The 24,228-nt window shown below is 38.8% G+C and overlaps 1 protein-coding gene across 1 annotated transcript; it reads right to left on the bottom strand.

Annotated features, from left to right (window-relative positions):
• Positions 1 to 676: 676 nt before the first annotated feature.
• On the bottom strand, positions 677 to 8,133 carry LOC126235253 (uncharacterized). The gene is made up of 2 exons (XM_049943983.1): positions 7,258 to 8,133; positions 677 to 1,112 (listed from the first exon to the last, which is right to left on the bottom strand). The coding sequence occupies exons 1-2, from the start codon at positions 8,116 to 8,118 to the stop codon at positions 717 to 719; spliced, it is 1,257 nt and encodes a 418-aa protein (XP_049799940.1). The 5' UTR covers positions 8,119 to 8,133; the 3' UTR covers positions 677 to 716.
• Positions 8,134 to 24,228: the final 16,095 nt, after the last annotated feature.

Genomic DNA, 24,228 nt, shown 5'->3' with positions numbered 1-24,228 from the left:
CGACCAGGACTGTGTTCCTAGATACACTACCCTCCAGGTACAACACTCTCCCTAACTTTCGCCTTGAATCATTGACATACAACATAAGATTTATTCTGTTACTCAGTACACGATTACTGTTGTACCAGTGCTCACCAGCATAAGAAATGTCGCTATATCTTTTCGACAACTGTTGAAGGATTCATAAATGACAGAAATGTTTGTAATTATTTCATCAGAACTCGCTCAATATCAGTATATTCAAAAATAATCCATGGAATAAAAAATACCAAGCATATTTTAAAGGGCGTTTGGAGTACAAGAGTTGCCCTACTACTTAAATACAAATCCTCAAGAAATAAATGCGAATTAATCACGTAACACAGTTGGCACGCCCCTGCAAGTTCATCATACCCACTTACTCATAGCCTACAGTGAGATAGAAGAACGTCTAAGGCAGAAATTTACAGCCGGCCGCGGTGGTCTCGCGGTTCTAGGCGCGCAGTCCGGAACCGTGCGACTGCTACGGTCACAGGTTCGAATCCTGCCTCGGGCATGGATGTGTGTGATGTCCTTAGGTTAGTTAGGTTTAAGTAGTTCTAAGTTCTAGGGGACTGATGACCACAGCAGTTGAGTCCCATAGTGCTCAGAGCCATTTGAGCCATTTGAACCATTTGAACCAGAAATTTACACAGTTAGATTATTTGAATCTTAATAGCTATACGTGCTACAAATTGTCATAAAGTTCCTTTACTGTCAAAAACTGGCATCAGGTATTTCATGTAGGATAACGAATAAGGATTCTTGAAGATCTTTGCGAGAGCTTCGTCGGCGTGCTCTGGGTCGTTGAATGCCTTCACGTATTCCACACCGTACTTTTCGGAAGTCAGAGCAAAGCCGCTCATGCAGCTGAAGAGAAATCCCATAACTAGACAGCGGTCCATGTCCCGTTTCAGCTCCTCTAAAGTGAAGACCTCAGCTTCCTGCTGCATACCCAGGCACCGTAGGATGCCCGACAGCGTGTTGTGGTACTCGCACAGAAGGTCATCCATGTGGTGGCGGTGGACCTCCTCACTGGTGTTCGCGTACAAGAAGTACTGCAGGTCCGAGGCCGGGCTGGTCACGTAAGACACCTCAGAACATTCCCATTAACGCTCGTTTAAAGTACATATGCTAAAATGTAACTACACTGATGGAAAAAAGTCACAGAACCAAAAAATACAATTGTTGTAGGTAACATATTTAAGCGATTACCATTACAGTATCACAGGTTAATGTAAACACGAGGTAAGCCATTCCAAAGGTGAATTGCCGGTTCTGTAATAAACAGTGTAACCGCCAGAACGCTGAATGCAAGCACGAAAATTGCGTACATTTAGTCGCGCAGGTCCTGGATGTCGATTTGAGGAATGGAGTTCCTTGCCTGTAGCATTTGGTGGTCAATACAGGGGCGCTTAAGAATGGTTGTGGATGACGCTGGAGTTGTCCCCCAATGACGTACCATATATGCTCGTTTGGAGACAGATCTGGTGATCGAGCAGGACAAGGCAACTCTGTAGAGAATGTTGGGTTACAACAGCGGTATGTGGGCGAGCGTTATCCTATTGTAAAACAGTCCCTGGAAAGCTGTTCATGAACGGCAGCACAACCTGTCGAATCAGCAAACTGATGTACAAATTTGCAGTCATGGTGCGTTATTTATGCACATTTATATGTTCTACGCACGATTTATATGATTAACCTTAGTGATGTGGAATGAGTCATTTTGCACTCTTATTACACATTCCTATATACTTGTAAATATGGCTACGTACTAACCATTTACAAATTGTTTCTTCCTATAATACGGAAAGTAAATTAGTAATTATTTCTAACACACTGTCTTTCACGTACTAAATAAACAGAAATTCTTCGACGGAATACAAAATGTCAAGGACAAACTTTTTCACTTTGTTTTCTAATTTAATTTTGTTGTCTCTTAGACGCTTTATATCGTGGGTAAGTGAGCAAAAATTATATTAATGGAATTATGCACCCCTTTTGGTGCTAGCGAAAATATTAATATGGAATAATGAATACCATTTTTTCCTCCGACATTGTAACTCTGAATACCATTGTTCTTATTGAAGTGTAATGGGTTACTTACGACAATCTTAATGAGGGAACAAAAATACAGTGATGCAGCATTAAAAATGTGTAACCCTAAGAGCAGATGTCTAGAAGATAATTATGAGCGAGTGTCACATATTATGCTTACAGCACATGAGTTATGAAAACTTTCCTTCTTAAAGATGAGCTATCCCATGACATTATTCCATAGGACATTGTTGAATGGATATATGCAAGATACGTCAACTCATCGATTTGTCTCTCCCGAAGATTTGCAATTTTTCTTAGTGCAAACGTGGCAGAACTGAGCTGTTTATGACGTTAAATTTGTTTTCAGTTTGCCGGCCGGTGTGGCCGTGCGGTTCTAGGCGCTTCAGTCTGGAACCGCGTGACCGCTACGGTCGCAGGTTCGAATCATGCCTCGGGCATGGATGTGTGTGATGTCCGTAGGTTAGTTAGGTTTAAGTAGTTCTATGTTCTAGGGGACTGATGACCATAGATGTTAAGTCCCATAGTGCTCAGAGCCATTTGAACCATTTTGTTTTCAGTTTAAACTGTCATCAATTAACTTTGAAGTTTCAAACCTACTTACTATTTGATCAACATTTTTTGAATTTACAGTTGGTGCAGTATCTATAAAAGTGAATATGCCATCTTTTAGAAATTTATCGTAAGACCTTCTACAGAATGCCATTCAATAATGCTCTTAATAAAAGTATCTACCATTTCTTCTTTTTCCCTAAGTGTCTTTAGATCGATTAACGTGCAAATGTCTTCTGCAAAAAGAACGAATTCAGCTTGTTATGTATTAGGTGGGAGTAATATGTAGTTTTATGAATGACATTAATCAAATAACACACAAACAGAATACCTCATTCGTCTTCAGAGTGATGTCTACTGGCCACAACTCAGCCTTGACAACGTTTTATATAGTTGCTGGACATAGTCAGAGAAGGTACATTTTTCAATTATTGGTCAATGTCAATCAAAATTTGATGCAGACGACTGTGCACTGTGTCTGTCTGCAGTGATCTGTTTTGAAATGAATGTAATTAGCCAAAACTCGTTATTCTTAGTTAATTAACAGTGGAGGGATATCTTCTGCGCCCACAATGAAAGCGATTACAGAGCTACCTTGAATCTAAGAACCACTCAGGTGTTCATTGATCACGTTCTCCCAGATCTTTCCTACGTAGGTGGTGCTGCTTCAGGCAACAGTGTTATGATTACTTAGGCATATATGGTCTTTCGTCTATATGAGTAGGGGGAAGGGATTTAAAATGGTAAAATTACCTTTATCCATGACAAGGGGAACTGTCCTGTTAGCAAGATGAAATTAAAAAGGACGAGGAATAATCCTGTACTTCGCTCTAGTATTCCGACCTTGTGACTTTGAAAGCCTGCTGGAGAGCATGGATTTGGATCTCGGCCACTAGACGGAGCTGATACAGCTATGAGCGCTATCAACGCTTTCCCGCAGCGCCACACACCGTTCCGCTAGCTGATATTGTAGCTCGCGGACGCTCTGTAAGTTACCGCGTTTCATCTTGATGCAATTTGAGGGTATGTAGAGGGATCAAAGTAATGCAATACGTTGTTTTTCGTTTCTGTCAGATCTCGCTTTTAAGGGATAAAACACTCCCTGAAAGGTAATTTAGCATTGTAGGTTTAGAGAAAGTATCTTCGAAAAGTCGTTCATATAAAGACTGAAATGTAATTATCGTTCTTTATAACTGTGTAACTGTAATTTTGCGAAATATCCCACCACCATTAATTAATTTTCAAAAATAAATTTTTTTTGCAACATAAATCAAAGAAGCTTTCACGGCACATCCACCCACCTGTCATAAAACTCGTTTCTGGATTACCACTTTCTGAAAATAAGCTGTACACAATGTCCTAACGGAAATGTCTAAATCTTCTCATTATTCTAATTACTTGTTTTATTTATTGTAGTTTTACATTTCAAATTGTTATTTTATGTTTTAAATTTAAATTTTTGTTTCTTACTTTATCATTTCACAAATATGTATTTTGTTAGTTGAATATAATGAGAAACTCATTATTATGATGCAAAATCATTAAAGTAATGTTAAATTGTAAATAAATGCTTAAAACATAACGCTTCCTTCATACCACAAACAAATAAAATGAACGAAACTTCTTCATAGAATACACACGATGGACTACACAATATAAAACAAAATTCAGCAGAACTCCCAAGTAATTTTGGGCAATCCTCAAAGTACCCTGATTGGTCGCAGGCATATTTCAGTACGTTGGAAAACCTTGGCGGCGAAAATTTATTATGTACCAGTAACAATAGCTAGAACATAATGTTTCTCAAGTCGAGATTGATCTCATAATCATTCAGTGGAACCAGATCCGAAAATTTTCTCACAAAGTTGTTCCAATATCGAAAGCAGTATACATCCCGTAGCTATAGGTGTTCTGACGAGCCGTTGGGGATCACCAGATGAACAGCTTCCTCGTCCTCAGGTATGACGCTCAAATCGGTTTCCTCTCACTGAACACATCCCTTCTCATAATTTTAAAATAATCTAATGATGAATTCGGGCTAATTCGAGAATCTTTCTTTGAAGCCCCAAATGAACTTGTGATTGCACCGAAGTCTAATAAACTAACGTCTGACCACGTAAAAAGATATTTGATAGAAGTGTTCTCCCCCAGAGCGGGAAAAAAATCTGTATTATTGTTAACTTCTAGTGGCGGTCAGTTTTGAGCATCTCACCCGAGGACAAGGAACTTGTTCATTTAATGATCACAAAGCGTTCGACGGCGCTTGTACAACCGTGCGACATATAACGCTTCAGATGTTGGAAGAACTTTCTGGGAAGATTTTCAGATATAGTTTTGTTTAATGATTATGCTGTCAGTCTCCAGTTGATAACAAATATACTCTAACTGAAGTCACTAGCATATAACCATTTCTCGTAGCACGGGTTCACCGACATATTTAAATATGCCTAATACAAATCAGGATATTTAGAGTATCACCCAAGAGTGTTTGAAATCCTACTGAATTTTGTACCATATTGTCTTCTCCGTCGTGTATATTATGTATGGAAATTGCGTTTATTTTATATGCCAGGTATAAAAAACTTCATGTTTTAAGCATTTATCCACAGATTATGATTAGTTTAATGATTTTCTAACATAATAACGAGTTAATAATTGTTTCAATTAACAAAATATACATCTGTGAAACGGCAAACTAACAAACAAAAAACATAAATTAGAACGTTACATAACAGTTTAAAACACAAAACAAGAATAAAACAAGTAATTAGCATAATAATGAGTTTTCAGTTAGGTATATCGAAAATACTTCGACAGTACATTGTGCACAGATTATTTTCAAAAATCGTTATTTCAGAAACCAGCTTCATTACACATGGATGGATGTCACAAGAAAGCTTCTTTGTTTTATGTTATAACAAAATGTTTTTATTTTTCAAGATTAATTAATTATTTTGGGGTATTTTGTATAATTCGGATATTAAAGTAGTTGGTTACACAGTTATCAAGTGATTTTTTTTATATTTCGTGGTTTTTAAGATATTCACTCGTAACACAATATTCCAAATTACCTTTCGGGATGTCTTTTATGCCTTAAAAGCGAAATCTGGTAGAAACGAAAAAACATATAGCATTATGTTGACCCCTCTACATACCCGCTAGGTTTCATCGAGATCATTATTTTTACACCTGGGAATATTTCCGTATCAGCGGTGTATGCACTTCGCGATCATCTCTTTATCGTAATATCCCTTTTGTTCTTGGTCTCCGCTTTCGCTTTGTCTTAGGTGTTCTTTCCCCTTCCAATTTCAAGGCATATTAGCACCGCCAGTGTCAAACACAATTTGTGGTTTCAAGTGGCCACACTCAGGTCGTCCGCTAAAAATCAAAAAGCGACGGACATCAGCTACAACAGTTGACGCACAGAGGGCTATCCCGCGATTATTTACATCTACACACGCTGTAAACACTGTAAAGTGCATGGCAGAGGTTACTCAGCATGGTATCAAAGGCTATACTGTATGTTTCAAGTCCAAAAAACTTAATGCATTTACTTGCTAAAACGTTGTGATCGGTCACCAACAGAGCGAAACATGTTAAAAATTGATACATCATTCAGGCATATTACAGTGCGTCATCAGGTAAACATTCTGAGGGCTCGACATCAAAGAAACATGGTATCAAAGGCTAGACTGTATGGTTCAAGTCCAAAAAATTTAAGGCATTTACTTGCTAAAGCGTTGTGATCGGGCCACCAACAGAGCGAAACATGTTAAAAATTGATACATCAGGCATATTACAGTGCGTCATAAAGTAAACATTCTGAGGGCTCAACCTCAAAGAAACAATTATTTTCAGTAGAACATGATTATTATTTATGTCAATGCGTGAGTATACACAGCGAGGCAGCTAGGACAGACCATCAGAGACAGATTGAGAACGAATAAATAAACTGATCTGAGTTAAAGCGGGCAAAACGGCAAATTTTCTGACGAATGCAAGTAATTTTATTTGCCGTGAGGACTTTGAATTTCTTTTAATTGTACGCTTTTTCTGTGGCTTTGGAAAAGCCTAACAAGATGACGCCAGTGACATAGTGCATGGAAGTTGACATTAAGAAGAGAACAGCGCCACAACCTATCGTCTTGTTGTCAAGAGAAGGGGTTTCATAAACGTCGGTCCTACTGCCTCAATGCATGAACACAAGTAGCTCAGGCACGGTTCGTGAGTTTAGTACTGTGACTGTCAAATCAAGTTCTCATAACGTTGACTTTTTGCGCTGTTAGATGGCTTAAAGTGATTCGAGAGATTCATTACTGCAGATTGAATTTCATCTGGACTTTGCTTAGGCCCGCGTTGTATGGCATTTTTTATCTTCGTGGGACGTCACTGTTCCCTTGTAATCAATTTATTAAATGTACCCCACAGGAAAAAGTCCAGAACTGTTAACGCTGGGGGCGTACAGGCCATTCGTATTTGCCGACCGACGTCTCCAACTATCCGTCTTCAAACTATCCGTCTAAATAACATATTTTATTAGAGACATGGTAACTCATACAGTTACTGGAAAAAGAGTTAAGCTTCATGAAGAAAGAACGTGTAACAAAAGTTTTGAGGTATTCTAACCTAAAAGTCAACAAGTCTGACATCTGACAGTGCTCCCTCCACGTACTTAAACATCACGTTGTTCTTCCAGCAGTCACCATGGACCAGCACGGGTAGCTTGGTCTCCTCCTTCATTCGCTCAAATAATTGGAATATACTGTCAGCATATCGGTCTATAAATCCCCGGCATTTTCCAGAATACTTTTCATACCCTGGACACTTGTTCACTTCATCTGCCAGTGCAGACATGATCTTAGATCCTATTGATCTGAAATAGTTCTGAGTACGCTTGTCTGTGAACGTACTGCTAGCGAACACGCTCTTGTAATGGGGCTGTTTGTCGAGTAGAAACGCCGAGGCGGCATGTAATCTGGCGTATGCTCGGAGGACCATCTTGCAGTGCTGGTAGTCCAGAGGCCGTCCCCCCTCAGCCATCCTGAAGCCGGCTGTTGACAGGTCCTCCAGCACAAGGAAGTCTGCCGGCTGCTGACCCCCGTCGTAGCAGCTAGCTGTCAGCGGCTGAAAGTCCTCGCCCTCCAACGACGCCAAGATTTTGTGGGTCTGCGGCAGCACCTCATGCAGCATCTGCGTCTCTGTTCTGAACACCTGACAATTTTCCATCAGTTCCTTCATCGGACCAAAATCAAGAACAGTTTTGACTAGTAGTGATTCCTTTTTCTCCTCTTCTTCGTTGTCTTCCCCCTTCAGAAGGAAAGTTACTCTGAACAGCAAACTTGTATAGCCAACTCCTTCTGGACAAGCGTACTGTACTTTAACTGAATCTACAGAAACTTGTTTTCCAACTTTATTTATCATTACAGATTCTATGAATTTTTGATTGATCCAGGAAGGAGGCGGTGGTCGAGCTTCTTTGGGTGATTCCATACTGTTGTGTACCCTTCACCTGAAAAATAACAAAAGATTTGTAACCTCCCCGTGAAAATATCAAAAATGAAAAGAATTGAATAGAATTGCAAATAGTGCCAAATGTTAGCGTCCCACAGTAATAGAACTCAATGATAATAAAAATGTGCAAAAATGTTAAGTCCCCACAAAATTAACGTTAAGGTGAACCTGATAAATTTTATAAGGGCAGCAGCGCTGACCTTAGGCCCTGTGCAATAATTAACCTGATAAATTGATTCTGGGAGGAAAAGCATAGGAAATATTGTTTCAATTGGAATGATTCTTTTCTTAAAACGATTGCTTTCAAAACAAAATTATTATTGGGGCATTTCTTGAACAAATTAATTACAATTAACAGATGTTATTGGCTGAGCGCAATGCTGCTTCATTACCTTATTTAACAATATACCTCGTCCCGAACCGTGACCAGAGACCCATGTCGACGCCCGCCGACTCCTCACACACTACTTCCGACTGAGTACAACTCGCAACTGCACTCTCGCGCGGTCAAGCGCAGACTAGCAACGATAAACAACTCTCTGGTCAGAGATTCTGCCATGCCTCGCCATCGCTGGTACTGAATACATACGCGTTTCATAACCCTCCACTGGGGGGGCAAAAATTTGGCAGCGATGGTGAGTCATTTGGACTTGCCATGAGCAACAAATTTTTTCATAATTAATTAACTTTACAATTACAGCATATATACAGACATGTACTGTAGTTCAGAACATATCAGCAAATCAAAATGCACATACAATGAGTAGAAATTATGTTAGAAAAATGACAAAAGTGCATACGCACTGGAATTCAGAATATATCAGCAAATCACAAAATTTATATACAATAAGTAGAAATCATGTTAGAAAAATAACAAAAGTGCACACGCACTGTAGTTCAGAATATATCAGCAAATCTAAAAAAATGTATAGGCCATGAATACAAATGATGTTAGCAAAAAAAATGATTTTCACTATGTTACAAGAATTAGGATAGGAAAGGGAAGGATTGCATCATGGTTGTAGCACTTTAGGTTGCACGCAGCTGCACTGAAAGTCCATATCTTTCCACAGAAGTACAACACCAAGTGAGACAATCTGAAGTTCTTTTCCCAGAAGTGTTTATCAGCGTAGCCAAGACAGTGAAATGTCGTAGTAATATTCCATGTTATCATTTTGGCAGTACATCAGGTACACCAAACAGTGGGACCATAATAACGTCTCCATCGCTCACGGTGGTGGACAGCATGTCGTGTCAACACCACGCTCTTACAAGGCACACCAACGTAGAATTAGTGCAAAAACCAAATATAGTGCTCCATGATCATGAGGATATACCGGACAAATGGATATTGCAGTAATTCAGGGTAGTTAGGTCAGAAGGTGAAGGACATTAAGTCACATACTAGTCTCCATTGTGAATTACATTAGTAGTTTGTGGCAGTCATAGCCCAGTTATTGAACATTTCTGTACCATGTATGTAGTATTACAGAAAAATGTTCATTAATTGTTTTACAGAGAACACTGGCATTCAATCTCTAATTACAAATCATCAGAAGTCATTACTTAAAACAGGAGGTAGTCAATAACATAGTATTACAGAATAATGTTGATAATTAATCATTGGTCATCCCAATACAGTAATCAGTAGCATTCATTTCCCAGTTACAAAGCATTATTAATTAATCATTGCTCATCTCAATACAGTAATCAGTAGCATTCATTTCCCAGTTACAAAGCATTATCAATTAATCATTGGTCATCTCAATACAGTAATCAGTAGCATTCATTTCCCAGTTACAAAGCATTATTAATTAATCATTGGTCATCTCAATACAGTAATCAGTAGCATTCATTTCCCAGTTACAAAGCATTATTAATTAATCATTGGTCATCTCAATACAGTAATCAGTAGCATTCATTTCCCAGTTACAAAGCATTATTAATAAATCATTGGTCATCGCAATACAGTAATCAGTAGCATTAGCATTCATTTCTCAGTTACAAAGCATTAAAATTAATCATTGGTCATCGCAATACAGTAATCAGTAGCATTAGCATTCATTTCTCAGTTACAAAGCATTATTAATTAATCATTGGTCATCTCAATACAGTAATCAGTAGCATTCATTTCCCAGTTACAAAGCATTATTAATTAATCATTGGTCATCTCAATACAGTAATCAGTAGCATTCATTTCCCAGTTACAAAGCATTATTAATTAATCATCGGTCATCCCAATACAGTAATCAGTAGCATTCATTTCAAGTGACATACTATTCAGAGCTAATCAGAATTACTCAGAACTCTCTTAAACTGGTATCATTATTTGGGACTGGTAATACATTTTTTTGTTAGCAATGCATTGCTTTGGGTATTTATAGGGGAAAGCAAGAAGAGAAAAAGAAAAAATTTGCTTCTGGGTTGTTCCTGTAAATGAAAATGTGTAACGTCATTCGTCATGAGTCAGCTGTAGCAAGGTTATGAAACAAATAGAGTATATGTAATCACATTCATAAATGACATAGATTTAATGAACAACTGCTTATAGCACATTAATTTCATAAATAATTTCTCCTGCAAAAATATATAAAAAATAATGGATTATTAAGCTGAAAGAAAAAAATCATTTTATGCTGAAAAGTAGTGAACTTCGAATTAACAGGTAGTGAAATGTGTATAAAATGTGTTCCATAGCTGTCCTTTCCAAAACCTTCAGTCATTATACTATGCAATATAACACCTGCTGTCAAAGCGAACTGCAACAAATACTTAAATAACTACATAGCATGAATACATAACTTCTACATTATCCTCATCTGTAAAGAAAAACTTCATTATCCATCACTTCATTATCTATCACCTGTAAAGAAAAACTTCATTATCCATAGTAGCATATTCTTCATCGTTATTCATCAGCATTCATTATCATCTGCAAAAAAAATCACTTCATTACTCATTACATAACTATTCCTTATCTCTAGCATATTCCATCACTAAAACTAAGATGTGTAGTTCTGTCTGACAGCCTGCATCAATCGCCTTGTATTCTGAAAGAAAAAAATTAGTTAAGACTGCAATTCTACGATGTGTATAGTATATTCTTGTTAATGCTTGTTAATCCTGATCCATTTACTCTTCATCACGAAGTATTGCATTCTCTTTCGTTCATTCCGAAGGTGAAATTCCCATTTTGTTTAATTTATTTCTTTCACGCATCATTCCTTTCTGAAATTAATGAACAAAGATTAATATCTTGCATTTACATCATATACTCACTAAATAATGACTGGTTTATAGTAACATAATTAAGCATACAGCATAACATGACAAAAAAAACGTAATATGTGAAAAACTTATATAGTGTTCAGAGGCAAAAATGTACTCAGTGTAACACAATGTATCAGTAAAGTAGTCACGATGTTGAGATATCATAAGGCAAAATGTCAAAGTTAACTGGTATTTGCTGTATCTTAACTATTTCATAGTGCATACAAACAAAACATGAAACAATCGTATATACCTAAGAAAGACAAAATATGTGATGTTCGTTGTGTTCAGCTTGTATGTTTTGTAGTTAATAGAGGCGAGAATTGAAGACTTCAATAGAGAAAAAATTTAATAAAATTAATATATCACTAGATAGAATTGCATAATTATTCGTAACATACGTAATTTTATCTGGAAAATGTGCACTGTCTAATGTGTAACGACAAGAAAAGCAACCTGCTAACCTTACCTTGCCGGGCACTTGCCAAGAAAAAATACGATAATCATTGGTAATTACTTACATAAATATAATTGCATAAGTGGTCATAAAATGTGTAAATTCATCTGGAAAAATATGCACGGTCTGATGTGTAATGACAAGAAGAGCGACCTGCTAACCTTACCTTGCCGGGCACTTGCCAAGAAAAAATACGATAATCATCAATAAGTAGTCATGTGAATATAATTGCATAAGTGATCATAACTAGCAAAATGGCATTATAACATATTAAATCATAAAGTGTCTTCATTCAATAAAAGGTTTGATGTTTGACCAATGGTGGTTGCCTTTGGATTTTCTGGTTCTCAAAGTTTCGACGTGTACAACATTGGGGTGAGGAATGCTGCGAATCCGATATGGACCTGCGTATAGAAGTTCAAATTTACTGCACCTACCTTTTCCTTTGTTGGATAAATAGTGTGTACGTACTAATATTTTCTGTCCAATGTGAAAGTCACGGCGTGTACAAACCTGTTTTTGCTGTCTTCTCCGGCGCTCTGTGGCACGTTTGATGTTGTTCAGCGCAATGTCGATTATTTCATGGTGTCGTAGTCGACGAGATGTAGGAAAGTTTTCTAATTCTGTAATTTTGTTAGGTGGTTCAACATTTTTCAGTATAACAGACGGAGATAGCATAGTGGATTCATTTGGTATGGAATTAATTACATCTTGGAGTGAGAATATGTGTGTGTCCCAATCAATATGTCTTTTGTGGCAGTATATTCTACACAGTTTACCAATTTCTTTCATTAATCGTTCACAAGGGTTCGAAGAAGCATGGTACTTGGATATATAGATCGGAGAAATGTTTCTAGCTCGTAACATACGTGTCCATATAGCAGAACGAAACTGTGATCCATTGTCGGAAATTACTTTCAACACATGCCCTACATGAAATAGAAAATGCTTTACAAATGCTTTCGAAACAGTTTTAGCAGTAGCTTTGCGTAACGGAGTGAAAGTAACAAATTTTGAAGTGAGTTCAACAGCGACAAAGGTGTAGCAAAAACCTCTACTAGTTCTCGGAATTGGACCAAAAATGTCTACAGCGGCCATATGTCTCAATTTAACAGGTACAATTGGATGTAATGGAGGAATATGTGAAGCTGTGTCTGACTTAGGTTTCAGGCAGATTTTACATGACGCTAAAACTCGTCGTATACGTTTCTCCATGTTGGCAAAATAACAGTTCTGTCTCAGTATAAGAAAACATTTTCTAGCTCCGTAATGTGCGTAACTTAAATGAGTATACCAGATTAATTTGTTAACAAGTTCGTCAGGAATGCATAATAACCAACTGTTGCTGTCAGGATGAGAGCGGCGAAACAGAATGTCATTGCGTACAGTGCAATGGTTTCTAATCGTAACATTATTCCTATCTTGCCAAAGGTGTTTAATTTCTTTCCACACGTTGTCTTTACTCTGCTCTTGAGCTATGTCCTGTAATGACGACGAAATAAAATTTTCAAATGCAACTTGTTGAATGTACATAACGCTGAAATTTGCTTTGCAGAAGTTGGTTGCGATTTCTTGCTGATTGTTGCTGAGAGAACGAGATAGTGCGTCTGCTATAACATTTTGTGTGCCGGGAATGTGAACAATTGTGAAATTAAATTCCTGTAAATAAAGCTTCCATCTGCTTAATCTGTCGTGAGTAAATTTAGCTGAAAGTAAAAATTGTATAGCTCTATGGTCTGTGTAAACGGTGGTGTGTCTTCCATAAAGAAAGTGCCGAAATCTCGTAAAAGCCCATACAACACATAATGTTTCCAGTTCTGTAACGGAATAATTTCGTTCAGCAGGTGACAGAATGCGACTTGCAAATGCGATGTTTTTAATTATTGTAGAACCATCTTCTTCAATTTCCTGGAAAATATGTACGCCTAAAGCGGTGTTAGAACTGTCGGTGGCAATAGAAAAATTTATGGTAAGATCTGGGTGCGATAAAAGTGGTGCATTCAACAAAGCATGTTTCAAATAACATTCTCGTGAACAAGATTCTGCGTGTCAAAAGTATTGCTTACGTTACTGGAATATGCAACCTGTACTGTATCTGGTCAAATCCTATCGTACGTGCTGTTATTTACGGGAGGATGTTGTGGCATATCCACTATTTGAACTGTGCTCTTATTTCTTCCTGTCGTATTACGCTATGGATGACACCTATTGTCTGGTTCATTCATGATAATATGTTGTTGCTGATGTTCTTGCTGCTGAAAAGATCGACTGTTATTAAATGTACGCTGAGAATTGTGCTCATTATTTTTACGTTTGTCATGATAGTCATTTCTATACGGTGCATTTGCGATAGGAATTGAAATAGTGTGTTTCTATACGTAGTTATTTCTTTGCTGGCGTGCGTTACTATTTGTTGTAGGTGGGACTATACGTGCACGCGGCGAAACATTAAAGCTTGGTTGACCTTGTAGACTGCATTGTTGGTTACGTATGCTAAGCGGCTGACTTTCATGCTGTTGTGGTGAAAAACGTCTATTGTTATTAAAATGTGGTTCCTGTTGCTAAAAATTTTACACATACTGATGATTACGATTTTATCTGTTATTAAAATTACGCTGGTTCTGGAGTGCCTAATGAAAATTGTCACTTTCGGTAAAAATTTGTCTTATCGGGTTTTTATTACATATTCTTAATCCTAGATAGGGCAATAGTTAAAGAGCTGGTTTGATAGATATAAAGGATAGTAGAAGAGAAGGCAGCAGTGCAGAAAACTAAAGATGAAACAGCACTACTGCAGCTCGGGGCCCTATGCACGCTACGGCACATATTCATTAAAGCGTAATGAATCCCCTGAGGTCAATTACGCACTGCAAATAAATTTTAGCTTTTGCGTTGCAGGCAAAGCCGGTAAAAATTCACAAACAAATTGCTGTATCCATGCTAATTCCAATTTCTGCATTACAGATAATGCTGTTGAAAGTACAAAAATAAATTGACGTATCCAGTTCAAACCTAGTTTCTGCATTACAGGTAATAGCGGTGAATGTACAAAAATAAATTGTCGTATACAGTTCAAATCGTGTATCTGTGCTCTGTCATTATTAAATTCCTTAGATTTTCTTACGGATAAAAATTGCTCGTAATCTACGTTCTCGTCACTGAATTTGAGAACACGTTCAGGTTTGTGTGAGAATCTGTTTGTCTGTGTCATTTCGGATTTCAAGTTGCGTAGCTTTTCAGATTTTAAGTCGCGTGGCTTTTCGGATTTTAAGTCGCGTAGTCTCTGTAAATTGCTCAAATTATACGCGCTGCGTAAGTCTGGCAAATGTTCGCAAAGTGGCGTCTGCTATGATGTGTTATACCCTGAAACATTTTTTATCTCAGTTACCTCTTGCTGTAAACTTGACAATTTTCTACGTAATGTGTTATTAGACGAATCGATCTCATTGATTGTCTGCTGTAGATTTTGGAATTCAGGTGTTTGATTAAATGAAACCGGTGAGGTATCGTCTGATTTGCTGTCATTATTATTTTCAATAACGTCAATACGACTGGCCAATTCATCATATTTTTCAGTCAGTATTTTTACCTGATCATCGGTTTTAGTGTCAGAGGCATTAATCTGTTTTTGCATTTTACGTGTGGTTTCGTTCAGTTTTTTAACGTCAGCTTTGATGTCATCGTATTCCTGTGTTAGTTCTAATTGTTCGAGTCTGTCAGTCACTGTTTGAATATCTACTGTGTGTGTATCTGTTTGCGATTTAAGATCAGAAATTTTATCACGTAATTCGGTGTTCAACTGTTCGATGGTATTAATTTTGTCCGATACTGTAGCAATATTGTTGTCTACGTATGTTTTTGCCTTCGCAAACATTTTACGTTTATCTTCTTGTCTCTGTGCAGTGATTGTTTCCGTGACTTGTCGTTTTACTTTATTCTGTTCCTGTATAAATTTACGGAAACGCGTATCACTGTTTTGTAGGTGATGATTAAAGCGCTCGTCAATTTGAGTGTTCTGTTGTTCGAATTTCGCGTCTATCTTTGCGTCCATTGTGCGCGAAAGTTCTGCTGTCATTAATTTAAACTCGTCGCGTAATTGTGTTGCCTTTTCAGAGCATTGTTTACCGACTGCGCTAATTTCCTCTCTAAGTGTTTCTGTTGTAGCTGTTTGCATATCCCTTAATTCTTGAGCAACAGATCTAATTTCTTCGCTACTTTTTCTTGAACAAGCCTCAATTTCCTCGCGTAACTGTTCCTTAGTGTCATGACACTGCGCAGCAACGGCTCTAATTTGTTCACTAAGCTGTCTGGAATTGTTGTCTAATTTTTCATTAAAGTATTGTTTGAGTTTTTCATTATCTTGTTTGTTATCTTCACTCTGTTGTCTGACCTGTTCACTAAGTTGTTTGAAATTTTCGTTATTTTCATTAAGCTGTTGTTTAAGATTTTCACTTTGTTGTTGTAGCAATCTTGCCATAATTTGTTCAAAGTCAATATTAGCATTCCTATTCTCTGTGCTGTTTAGTGGTGTACCTGCAATTGTCACGTTTTGTGTGACCATTTGGTCATTCTGTGAATTCTGAAAGGGTTTGCCAATCGGATGTGCACTGTTAATCACTATCTCGGAATTAAATAAATCTGTCGTATTCTGATTACACCGTTCATTTTCATTAGAAAAAGTTGTCTGTTCATTACCTAAATTTTGCAAACCGGGTGTTTCAAGCTGGGCTGCGCTCATTGCAACAGAACGCCCCGCGTCATCAATTGTTGTCAAATTAACAGACGACACAATTGAATTCGTCTGTTCATCATTAAGACAAAAATCATCATTAGTGGTTGGAACGCACTGACTGTCAGTAAACGCAGGATTGTCATCATTACACTGCGTGTCACAAGTACTATCGGTGAAGTTGTTTAAGTCGGTAATTTCATTCATTACACCTCGTGATGTACTATTAATAGTTTTTCGCGGCATTTTTACACAAATCACAGTTATTCGCAAATGAGACAAAGACAATGCAAAATCCAACAAACAAAAATACAACAAAGAGCAACGAATTGCCGATGATCTGTGAAATAAATTGACAAAATTAGTAAATGCGTTGCGCCAAATCCTAATTATATTTAAGTATATAAGTACAGGTATCTGACTGTTTCTTAGAAGATTCACAAAGAAATACGATCCTGGCCGGATGTCGACAAGTGTAACCTCCCCGTGAAATAATCAAAAATGAAAAGAATTGAATAGAATTGCAAATCGTGCCAAATGTTAGCGTCCCACAGTAATAAAACTCAATGATAATAAAAATGTGCAAAAATGTTAAGTCCCCACAAAATTAACGTTAAGGTGAACCTGATAAATTTTATAAGGGCAGCAGCGCTGACCTTAGGCCCTGTGCAATAATTAACCTGATAAATTGATTCTGGGAGGAAAAGCATAGGAAATATTGTTTCAATTGGAATGATTCTTTTCTTAAAACGATTGCCTTCAAAACAAAATTATTATTGGGGCATTTCTTGAACAAATTAATTACAATTAACAGATGTTATTGGCTGAGCGCAATGCTGCTTCATTACCTTATTTAACAATATACCTCGTGACATCTTGGGTTGTCGGGTGTTCTGCCGGATATCAGCGTCGTACTTGCACGATATTTCGGTCACGTAGCTCGTAACCTTCATCAGGTGCGACCTGAGACTGCTCCTCGAGTGGACCTGGTCCAGTATTTATGCCTATGGCCTTCCCCCTCCACCAACGGCTGCAGGCGCTTCCTCTGTGGTCCGCGCCCATTCCCTGCGACCTGCTGGAGCGTTGCTGCTCCGTTTTCCGTCCGCTGCGGTTCTAGGTGTTCCCTCTGCGGTCCGCGCCCACCAACCCCGCTCCTGGGGGTTTCATCTACGGTCTGGGGTACCAAGCGTTCCCCCTGCGGTCCGCGCCCGCTCACCACGACCTGTTGGAGCGTTGCCGCTCCGTTTTTCGTCCACTGCGGCTCTGGATGTTCCCTCTGCGGTCCGCGCCCACCAGTCCCACTTCTGGGTGTTCCATCTTCGGTCTGGTGCTCCTGGCAGTCCGTCAGGGGCTCGTTTTCCATCTCCATGTCTCTGGTTCTTCTGTTTGTGCAGTGTTGCAGCTGGCCCCGTTGCTCCTTTAACAATTCCAGAGCCGGATCCCAGGCTCTGCTTAGCTGGTACCCTGTGTCACGGTTCATAAGATCGTCAGCCATTTTAATTTCTATCGATTCTCTTATAACACTGTCCCAAAATCTGGGTGTTTGTGCTAGAATCCTGATATCCTCATACTTCATGGCATGATCTAGTTCTAGACAGTGTTCAGCAATGGCTGACTTAGTCATCTGTCTTAATCTAGTGTGCCTCTGATGTTCTTTGCACCTGATCTCCACAGTTCTTGTCGTCTGGCCAATGTAGGACCTGCCACATTGACAAGGTATATTGTAAATCCCTGGTTTTCGTAACCCCATGTCGTCTTTGACACTCCCCAGCAGTCCCACAATCTTGTTGGATGGACAGAAAACACACTTGATATTGTGTTTACGGAGGATCCTACTGATTCTGGCAGAAATAGAGCCAGCATAGGGCAGATATGCTACCTTCTTTGTTTCATCTTGGTCTTCTTCAGGAACCTGTGGTATGGTAGCTGGTTGGAGTGCCCTCTCAATTTGTCTGTCCGTGTATCCATTCTTGGAGAAAACTGTTTTGAGACGTTCAATCTCTATAGGTAGATTCTCTTGGTCTGACAGGGCATGTGCTCTGTGGACCAAAGTCTTCAGAACCCCATTCTTCTGTGCAGGGTGGTGACAGCTGCTGGCCTGCAGATATAAATCGGTGTGTGTTGGTTTTCGGTACACACTGTGGCCAATTGATCCATCTGCTTTCCTCTGGACTAGTACATCCAGAAATGGCAGCTGGCCATTCTTCTCCAGTTCCATGGTGAACTTGATATTAGGGTGGCAGGAGTTAAGATGTTCAAGAAATTGAGCCTGTCCATCCCATGTGGCCAGATCACGAAGGTGTCATCCACATACCTAAAGAAGCAAGTGGGTTTAAATGTGGCTGTCTCCAATGCCCTCTCCTCAAAACTCTCCATAAACATGTTGACAACCACGGGGGACAGTGGGCTGCCCATAGCTACACCTTCAGTTTGCTCGTAATATTGGTTTCTGTACAGGAAATACGTGGATGTCAGTGTATGACTGAACAGGTCCAACAGAGCACCGTCAAATTTCTCTGCAATCAGTTCTAGTGAGTCCTTCAGTGGGACCCTGGTGAACAGCGATACCACATCAAAACTGACCATGATGTCCGAATCTGTGATGTGCAGTTGCTTGAGGCGTTGCAGGAATTCTTCTGAGTTGCGGATGTGGTGAATACATTTGCCCACATATGGAGACAGGAGACCTTTCAAGTACTTGGCTGTTGTGTACGTAGGTGCCCCAATATTACTGATAATTGGACGTAGGGGCACGCCCTCCTTGTGTATTTTAGGCAGACCATACAGTCTAGGTGGCACTGGCGCTTTTTCCCGTAGTTGTCTGATGATCTTATCAGGCATCCCTGTTTCCTTCAAGAGAGCACTAGTCTTCTTGGCCACCTTGTCCGTGGGGTCACACTCCAGAATTCTGTATGCAGGGTCCAGACTTGAAGCGCCTAGAACCGCACGGCCACAGCGGCCGGCGCAGAACATCCATCCGAAGAGTAATTAATGTGCTTTGGATTTGAAAACTGACATTTTAAGAAATTGATGAAATTTGTCTGGAAAGAATAAACACACACTGTATCATGCTGAAGGCACTCAGATATTTCTACGTATGATACTTCATATTTCATTAGTGCTTGAGTCTCTGTAGTAAGATACAAATGGGCGAATTGTAGCCTGTGAATTATTCCAGTGAAATCCTTGTACCTCATCCTGAATGGCGAAGGAGTAATTTTCTGCAAAGTCACAAAGAACAAGAAACTCATTTACTTTGAGACCTTCTCCAATGATTTTACAGAAATGTGACTGCTGCTGAGAGATAAATGAGCGCGGTATGAGCTGTTGTTACCTTGATGCAAACACCTCAATGAAATTATCTGTTGACTTTGTTATAGCCTCTAGAACTACCCTGTCTGTAGTTAAACAACACTTATATGCAATTTCATCAATGCAGTTCTTACCAAACAGACCATACAGATAATCAATTAGTCTTGTCACGCCTGGACAACAGGGATATGAACCTAAGAAACATGCTGGTAGTGCAAGATTACATGTAACAAATGCTACACAGTGCTTGTATGACGGTAATGTGTATTCTTCACTCATTGTTAGTGCTTCAAGTTTACAACCTTCAATAATTAACTTGAAATTCTGTTGCAAGACACACACACACTAAGCATGGGTTCCACTGGCGTTGGCAAGAACACAGTGCTCTGGTCGAAACTCACAAAATTTGGAGTATACAATATTTATATCTATGTATTTATCTTTGAAATGTGCATACAGTTCCTTAAGGTTGGCCGAATGCTGTGGCCGAGCGATTCTAGGCGCTTCACTTCGGAACCACGCGGCTGCTACGGTCGCAGGTTCGAATCCTGCCTCGGGCATGGATGTGTGTGATGTCCTTAGGTTGGTTAGGTTTACTTAGTTCTAAGTCTAGGGGACTGATGACCTCAGATGTTAAGTCCCATAGCGCTTAGAGCCATTTAAATCTCAAGGTTGTGCAACACTAGCTGCTTTTGTTTATGTACTGTAATTCCGTTTTCTTTCACAGACACAGAGTCTTTTCTTCCTGGCATCATACGGCTCACGTCATGATCACAGTAAAAATCACGCACACACCGAACAGCTTTCTGACAATGTCTTACCTGCCTTTGGATTTGGTGTCACTAATATACGATATTCTGCTACTGTTTTGCTCTCCGTACCATGTAATCTGAAGCAGAAAATCTTTCACAGTTTTCCTTAACTCCAGCTCTTTGGCAGTACAGTTAGAAGTTGTGTTTTGTCGCACATACGGTCTGAATTGTGAAACTTATCTTTCAACTGGGTGATAATTTCACTTTCTCCATTTTCACTCTCTTCTTTTTCCGGTTGAGCCACATAAGTATATTTCAACACAGAGGCTACTTTTTTCAGTTTTTTCTTCGGGTACTTTTTCTCACGCTGAAGCCTCTTTTTCTTCACAGGAAATTCACCTGAATACTGAAGGCTACTTACTATTTAAAGCATTGAGTGCCAGATCTGATGCTACTTCATCTTCACTTAAATCATTTCTGGAAGTACCTGGCACAACTGAGGGAACATCTGCAGTGATTGTTAGGTTTACCGATATTTTTTTCTACATTTACTGCAAATTTTTCCACCTAACAATACATTAGGATATTTGTTTATCATCCAATCCTGAACATCCCTTAAGTTCTTCTGCACTCTTGCGTGACCTTCTTCCCTAAACGTGTTGCAACAATATAATTTTGACTTGAAATCCATTTTTTACTAAATATTACTTTAGACACACTTACACTGCGCTTTGTTAAACAAGCCACAGCTATTAAAACACACAAAACAAAATTTGCATAATATATAGAGATCAGTGGACTAATGGTGACTAGTTGATATAAGAGTCTCTGTGATTGGCTATTCACTAAAACAGGCTAATGTTGATGGGTTGAAATAAAAGTGTCTCTCATTGGCTGTTCACTAAAACAGGCTAATGTTGATTGGTTGAAATAAAAGTCTCTCTAACTGGCTGTTCGCTAAAACTGACTAATGTTGATTGGTTGAAATAAAAGTGACTCTCATTACCCGTTCACAGCTAGGAATATTAAAGAACTGGTCTCAAGAAAAGTAACTGCAATTGGCTGGTGTTATAGAAAAAACTGGATACATATCTGTTTACTGCATGTTGATGATGTAGTTGACAAAATAATTTTTTGTGTATGATGCGTTTGGTGTGCCCTCTTGATATGTACCATATTTATAGTAACATACTGGATCAATTAAACATTTTTTTCAAAAAAATTGAAGATGGGGTGTCTTGAGATATTTAAGGTCAAAGTCAAGGTCAATGACCTTTAGTACGAATGGCCGTGTGGCGTATCAATGTAAAGGTCTATTCGTTAGCTTTCCAATGGTACCATTTTCATTGCTGTAACTGAAATAGAACCAGAATTACAGTCACGTATGTTGTGACATATACATGTAAATTTCGCACTAATTCCAGACTTTGCAGACCTGTAACTTTCTTCACAGTTGTAATACATATCTGCAAATTGTTATTTTTTCATCTCTTATCTGGGTCATTGAATGAACCAAATTTGAAAGAAATCCGAGAGGGTCAGGTTGAGAGGTGCGTTGAATTGACGTGGAATGACCCCAATTTCACATCAGAAAATGGTCGATGAGCACGTCCAACTGGACAGAAAATACTGTCTCTAGATGAAGAAAAATTTCAGCTTGTCTCTAAGGCCTCTAGAAATTGCGGAATATATTTCCACAGGAAGTGAAAGTACACTTGCGCTTTCACTCGTTCTTCCGAACTTCACTATTCACCTTATCAACGATCAGGTACCTTCCATCTCATCATAGTCTTAACACAAGGGGGCTTATGTACAAATAAGCCCCCTTGTGTTAAGACTATGATGTAACACAAGGTATCATTTATGCAGTATCCTAGTTCAGCCCATCCAAGTAACAAAACCATTCTCAAACTACTCCTCTGCTGTTGCTGTCCGCCTTTGGTTCGAGCTATCTTGAACTCTACGCGCAGTGGAAAGTCTTGTGTCACACAACAAAAAGCTGGAGGATGCACAAAAGCGCGTTTTCTCTCTGTCAAACAGTAAAACGACTGCCTTCATCGTATACCAGTGAACCTTCCTTCTCTTTATACTTCTCAGTCGTCCCTGCCACTTTCTTTCTCCTTCTCTTCTTCTTTCTCACCTCATCGCTGACCTTTATTGGCTTCAGAAACGTCACTTTAAACTTTTCGTGACCTTGTGTAAATGCTTCTTTTCTGCTGGAACTACTATTGTTATCCACCATTTAGGTAATGTTACCTCTAAGTCTTTATACAATACAAAGTGTAAGTCTTCTTACGATATCCGTTTCGTCCTGTCAACATAATATAAAATATTCAGAATGCTTAGCTGGAAGTAAAAGAGGACAGGTACGTGCTCTCTTTTCTTTTAAAATTATAAATAGTAGCAGAGCTAGTACTATCTATCGATTTACTAAACTGAATGAGCGCGACACCATTGATGAAGTTTCAATCTCGAAAGAAGTTTATTAATACCAATTAGCTGAAATAAAAAAAACTCATCCAATCCAGAAGTCACTCACAGTTAGAGTAATTAGTTTCTGAACTGCGTGTAGTGGTCATTGATACTTAAAAGATCGTTTCAGTAATTCTATCACTGTCCATTTATGAGTTGCTAAGCAACGTATCAACAAGCTGACTATGCAATGATTAATATTTGTCGTATTCCGACAGTAAATCGCTTCTCGTTTGTTTTAAGCATAAAGACGATTACTATGCCACTCATATAAGTCTTTGATACTTATTGTCAACCTAATGTCCGTAAATGGCGATTAATGTTACTGAATCCTACACGCGACGATAACGCCCGATATCCAGCGGCGTGTCTTAAACTCCGCGCCATTATTTGGAAATTCGCGCGCGATTTGTTTGCACCAAAGTCGGGCCGCGGTTCACAGGAAACGTTAGCGATAGCCCCGGACATTTGCACAAGCCCCGCCCATTTACCCCCTCCACACCTACCCCCCGCCACACCAACCAAGAGCGCATCAATATGATCTTTGGTAGTCCTCGTCGCTGACGTGTTTTTGTTCGTCGTTTTTTGTTTTACCGCAGTTGTTCATACTAGCAGTGTTGTGTTGCTAGTACTTCTTAGCAGTTTGTGTAATGCTGTCAAAATGAAACATAGATATGCACTCTCAATAAAGTTATCATACCCAAGGTACCTAAACTTGACTGTTGTGGCCAACTGCTGCCAAAAATGATATCTAACAGACATTAAAGTACGATAAGGTATGTTGGAATGACACTGACGAAATTATGTACATATGTTTAACAATAGGCAGCTCTAACGCTCTCAAGCACTGAAGAAGAACTCAAAGTAATCTCGTATCTGCTATAAGCAAGCAGTCATAAGAGTTCACAAGTAAAAATTCACCCATTACACAGGCAAATATTAATGAAGAATGTCACTGTATAAATATCTGACTGCTTGCATTACGCATTTCTACAATATCCCACTCTTATATTCTTTAGTCTTAATGAGGTAATCAGAAACAAACCAAGACATCGACTTTGCCTTGTTTATGCACAACATTGTCTTTAGACAATCGA

This window comes from Schistocerca nitens, chromosome 2, assembly GCF_023898315.1.
Source record: "Schistocerca nitens isolate TAMUIC-IGC-003100 chromosome 2, iqSchNite1.1, whole genome shotgun sequence".
In the NCBI taxonomy this organism is placed as follows: domain Eukaryota; kingdom Metazoa; phylum Arthropoda; class Insecta; order Orthoptera; family Acrididae; genus Schistocerca; species Schistocerca nitens.
This window is presented reverse-complemented; position numbering and strand designations above follow the sequence as displayed.

Bases quoted from the DNA above. Each gene is read 5' to 3' on its own strand.
- LOC126235253 (XM_049943983.1), bottom strand. From the start codon at position 8,118: ATGGAATCACCCAAAGAAGCTCGACCACCGCCTCCTTCCTGGATCAAT. The intron at 1,113-7,257 runs TAGGTTAGAATA...GAATGTTCTGAG, and splicing joins ATGTCAGACTTGTTGACTTT to GTGTCTTACGTGACCAGCCC.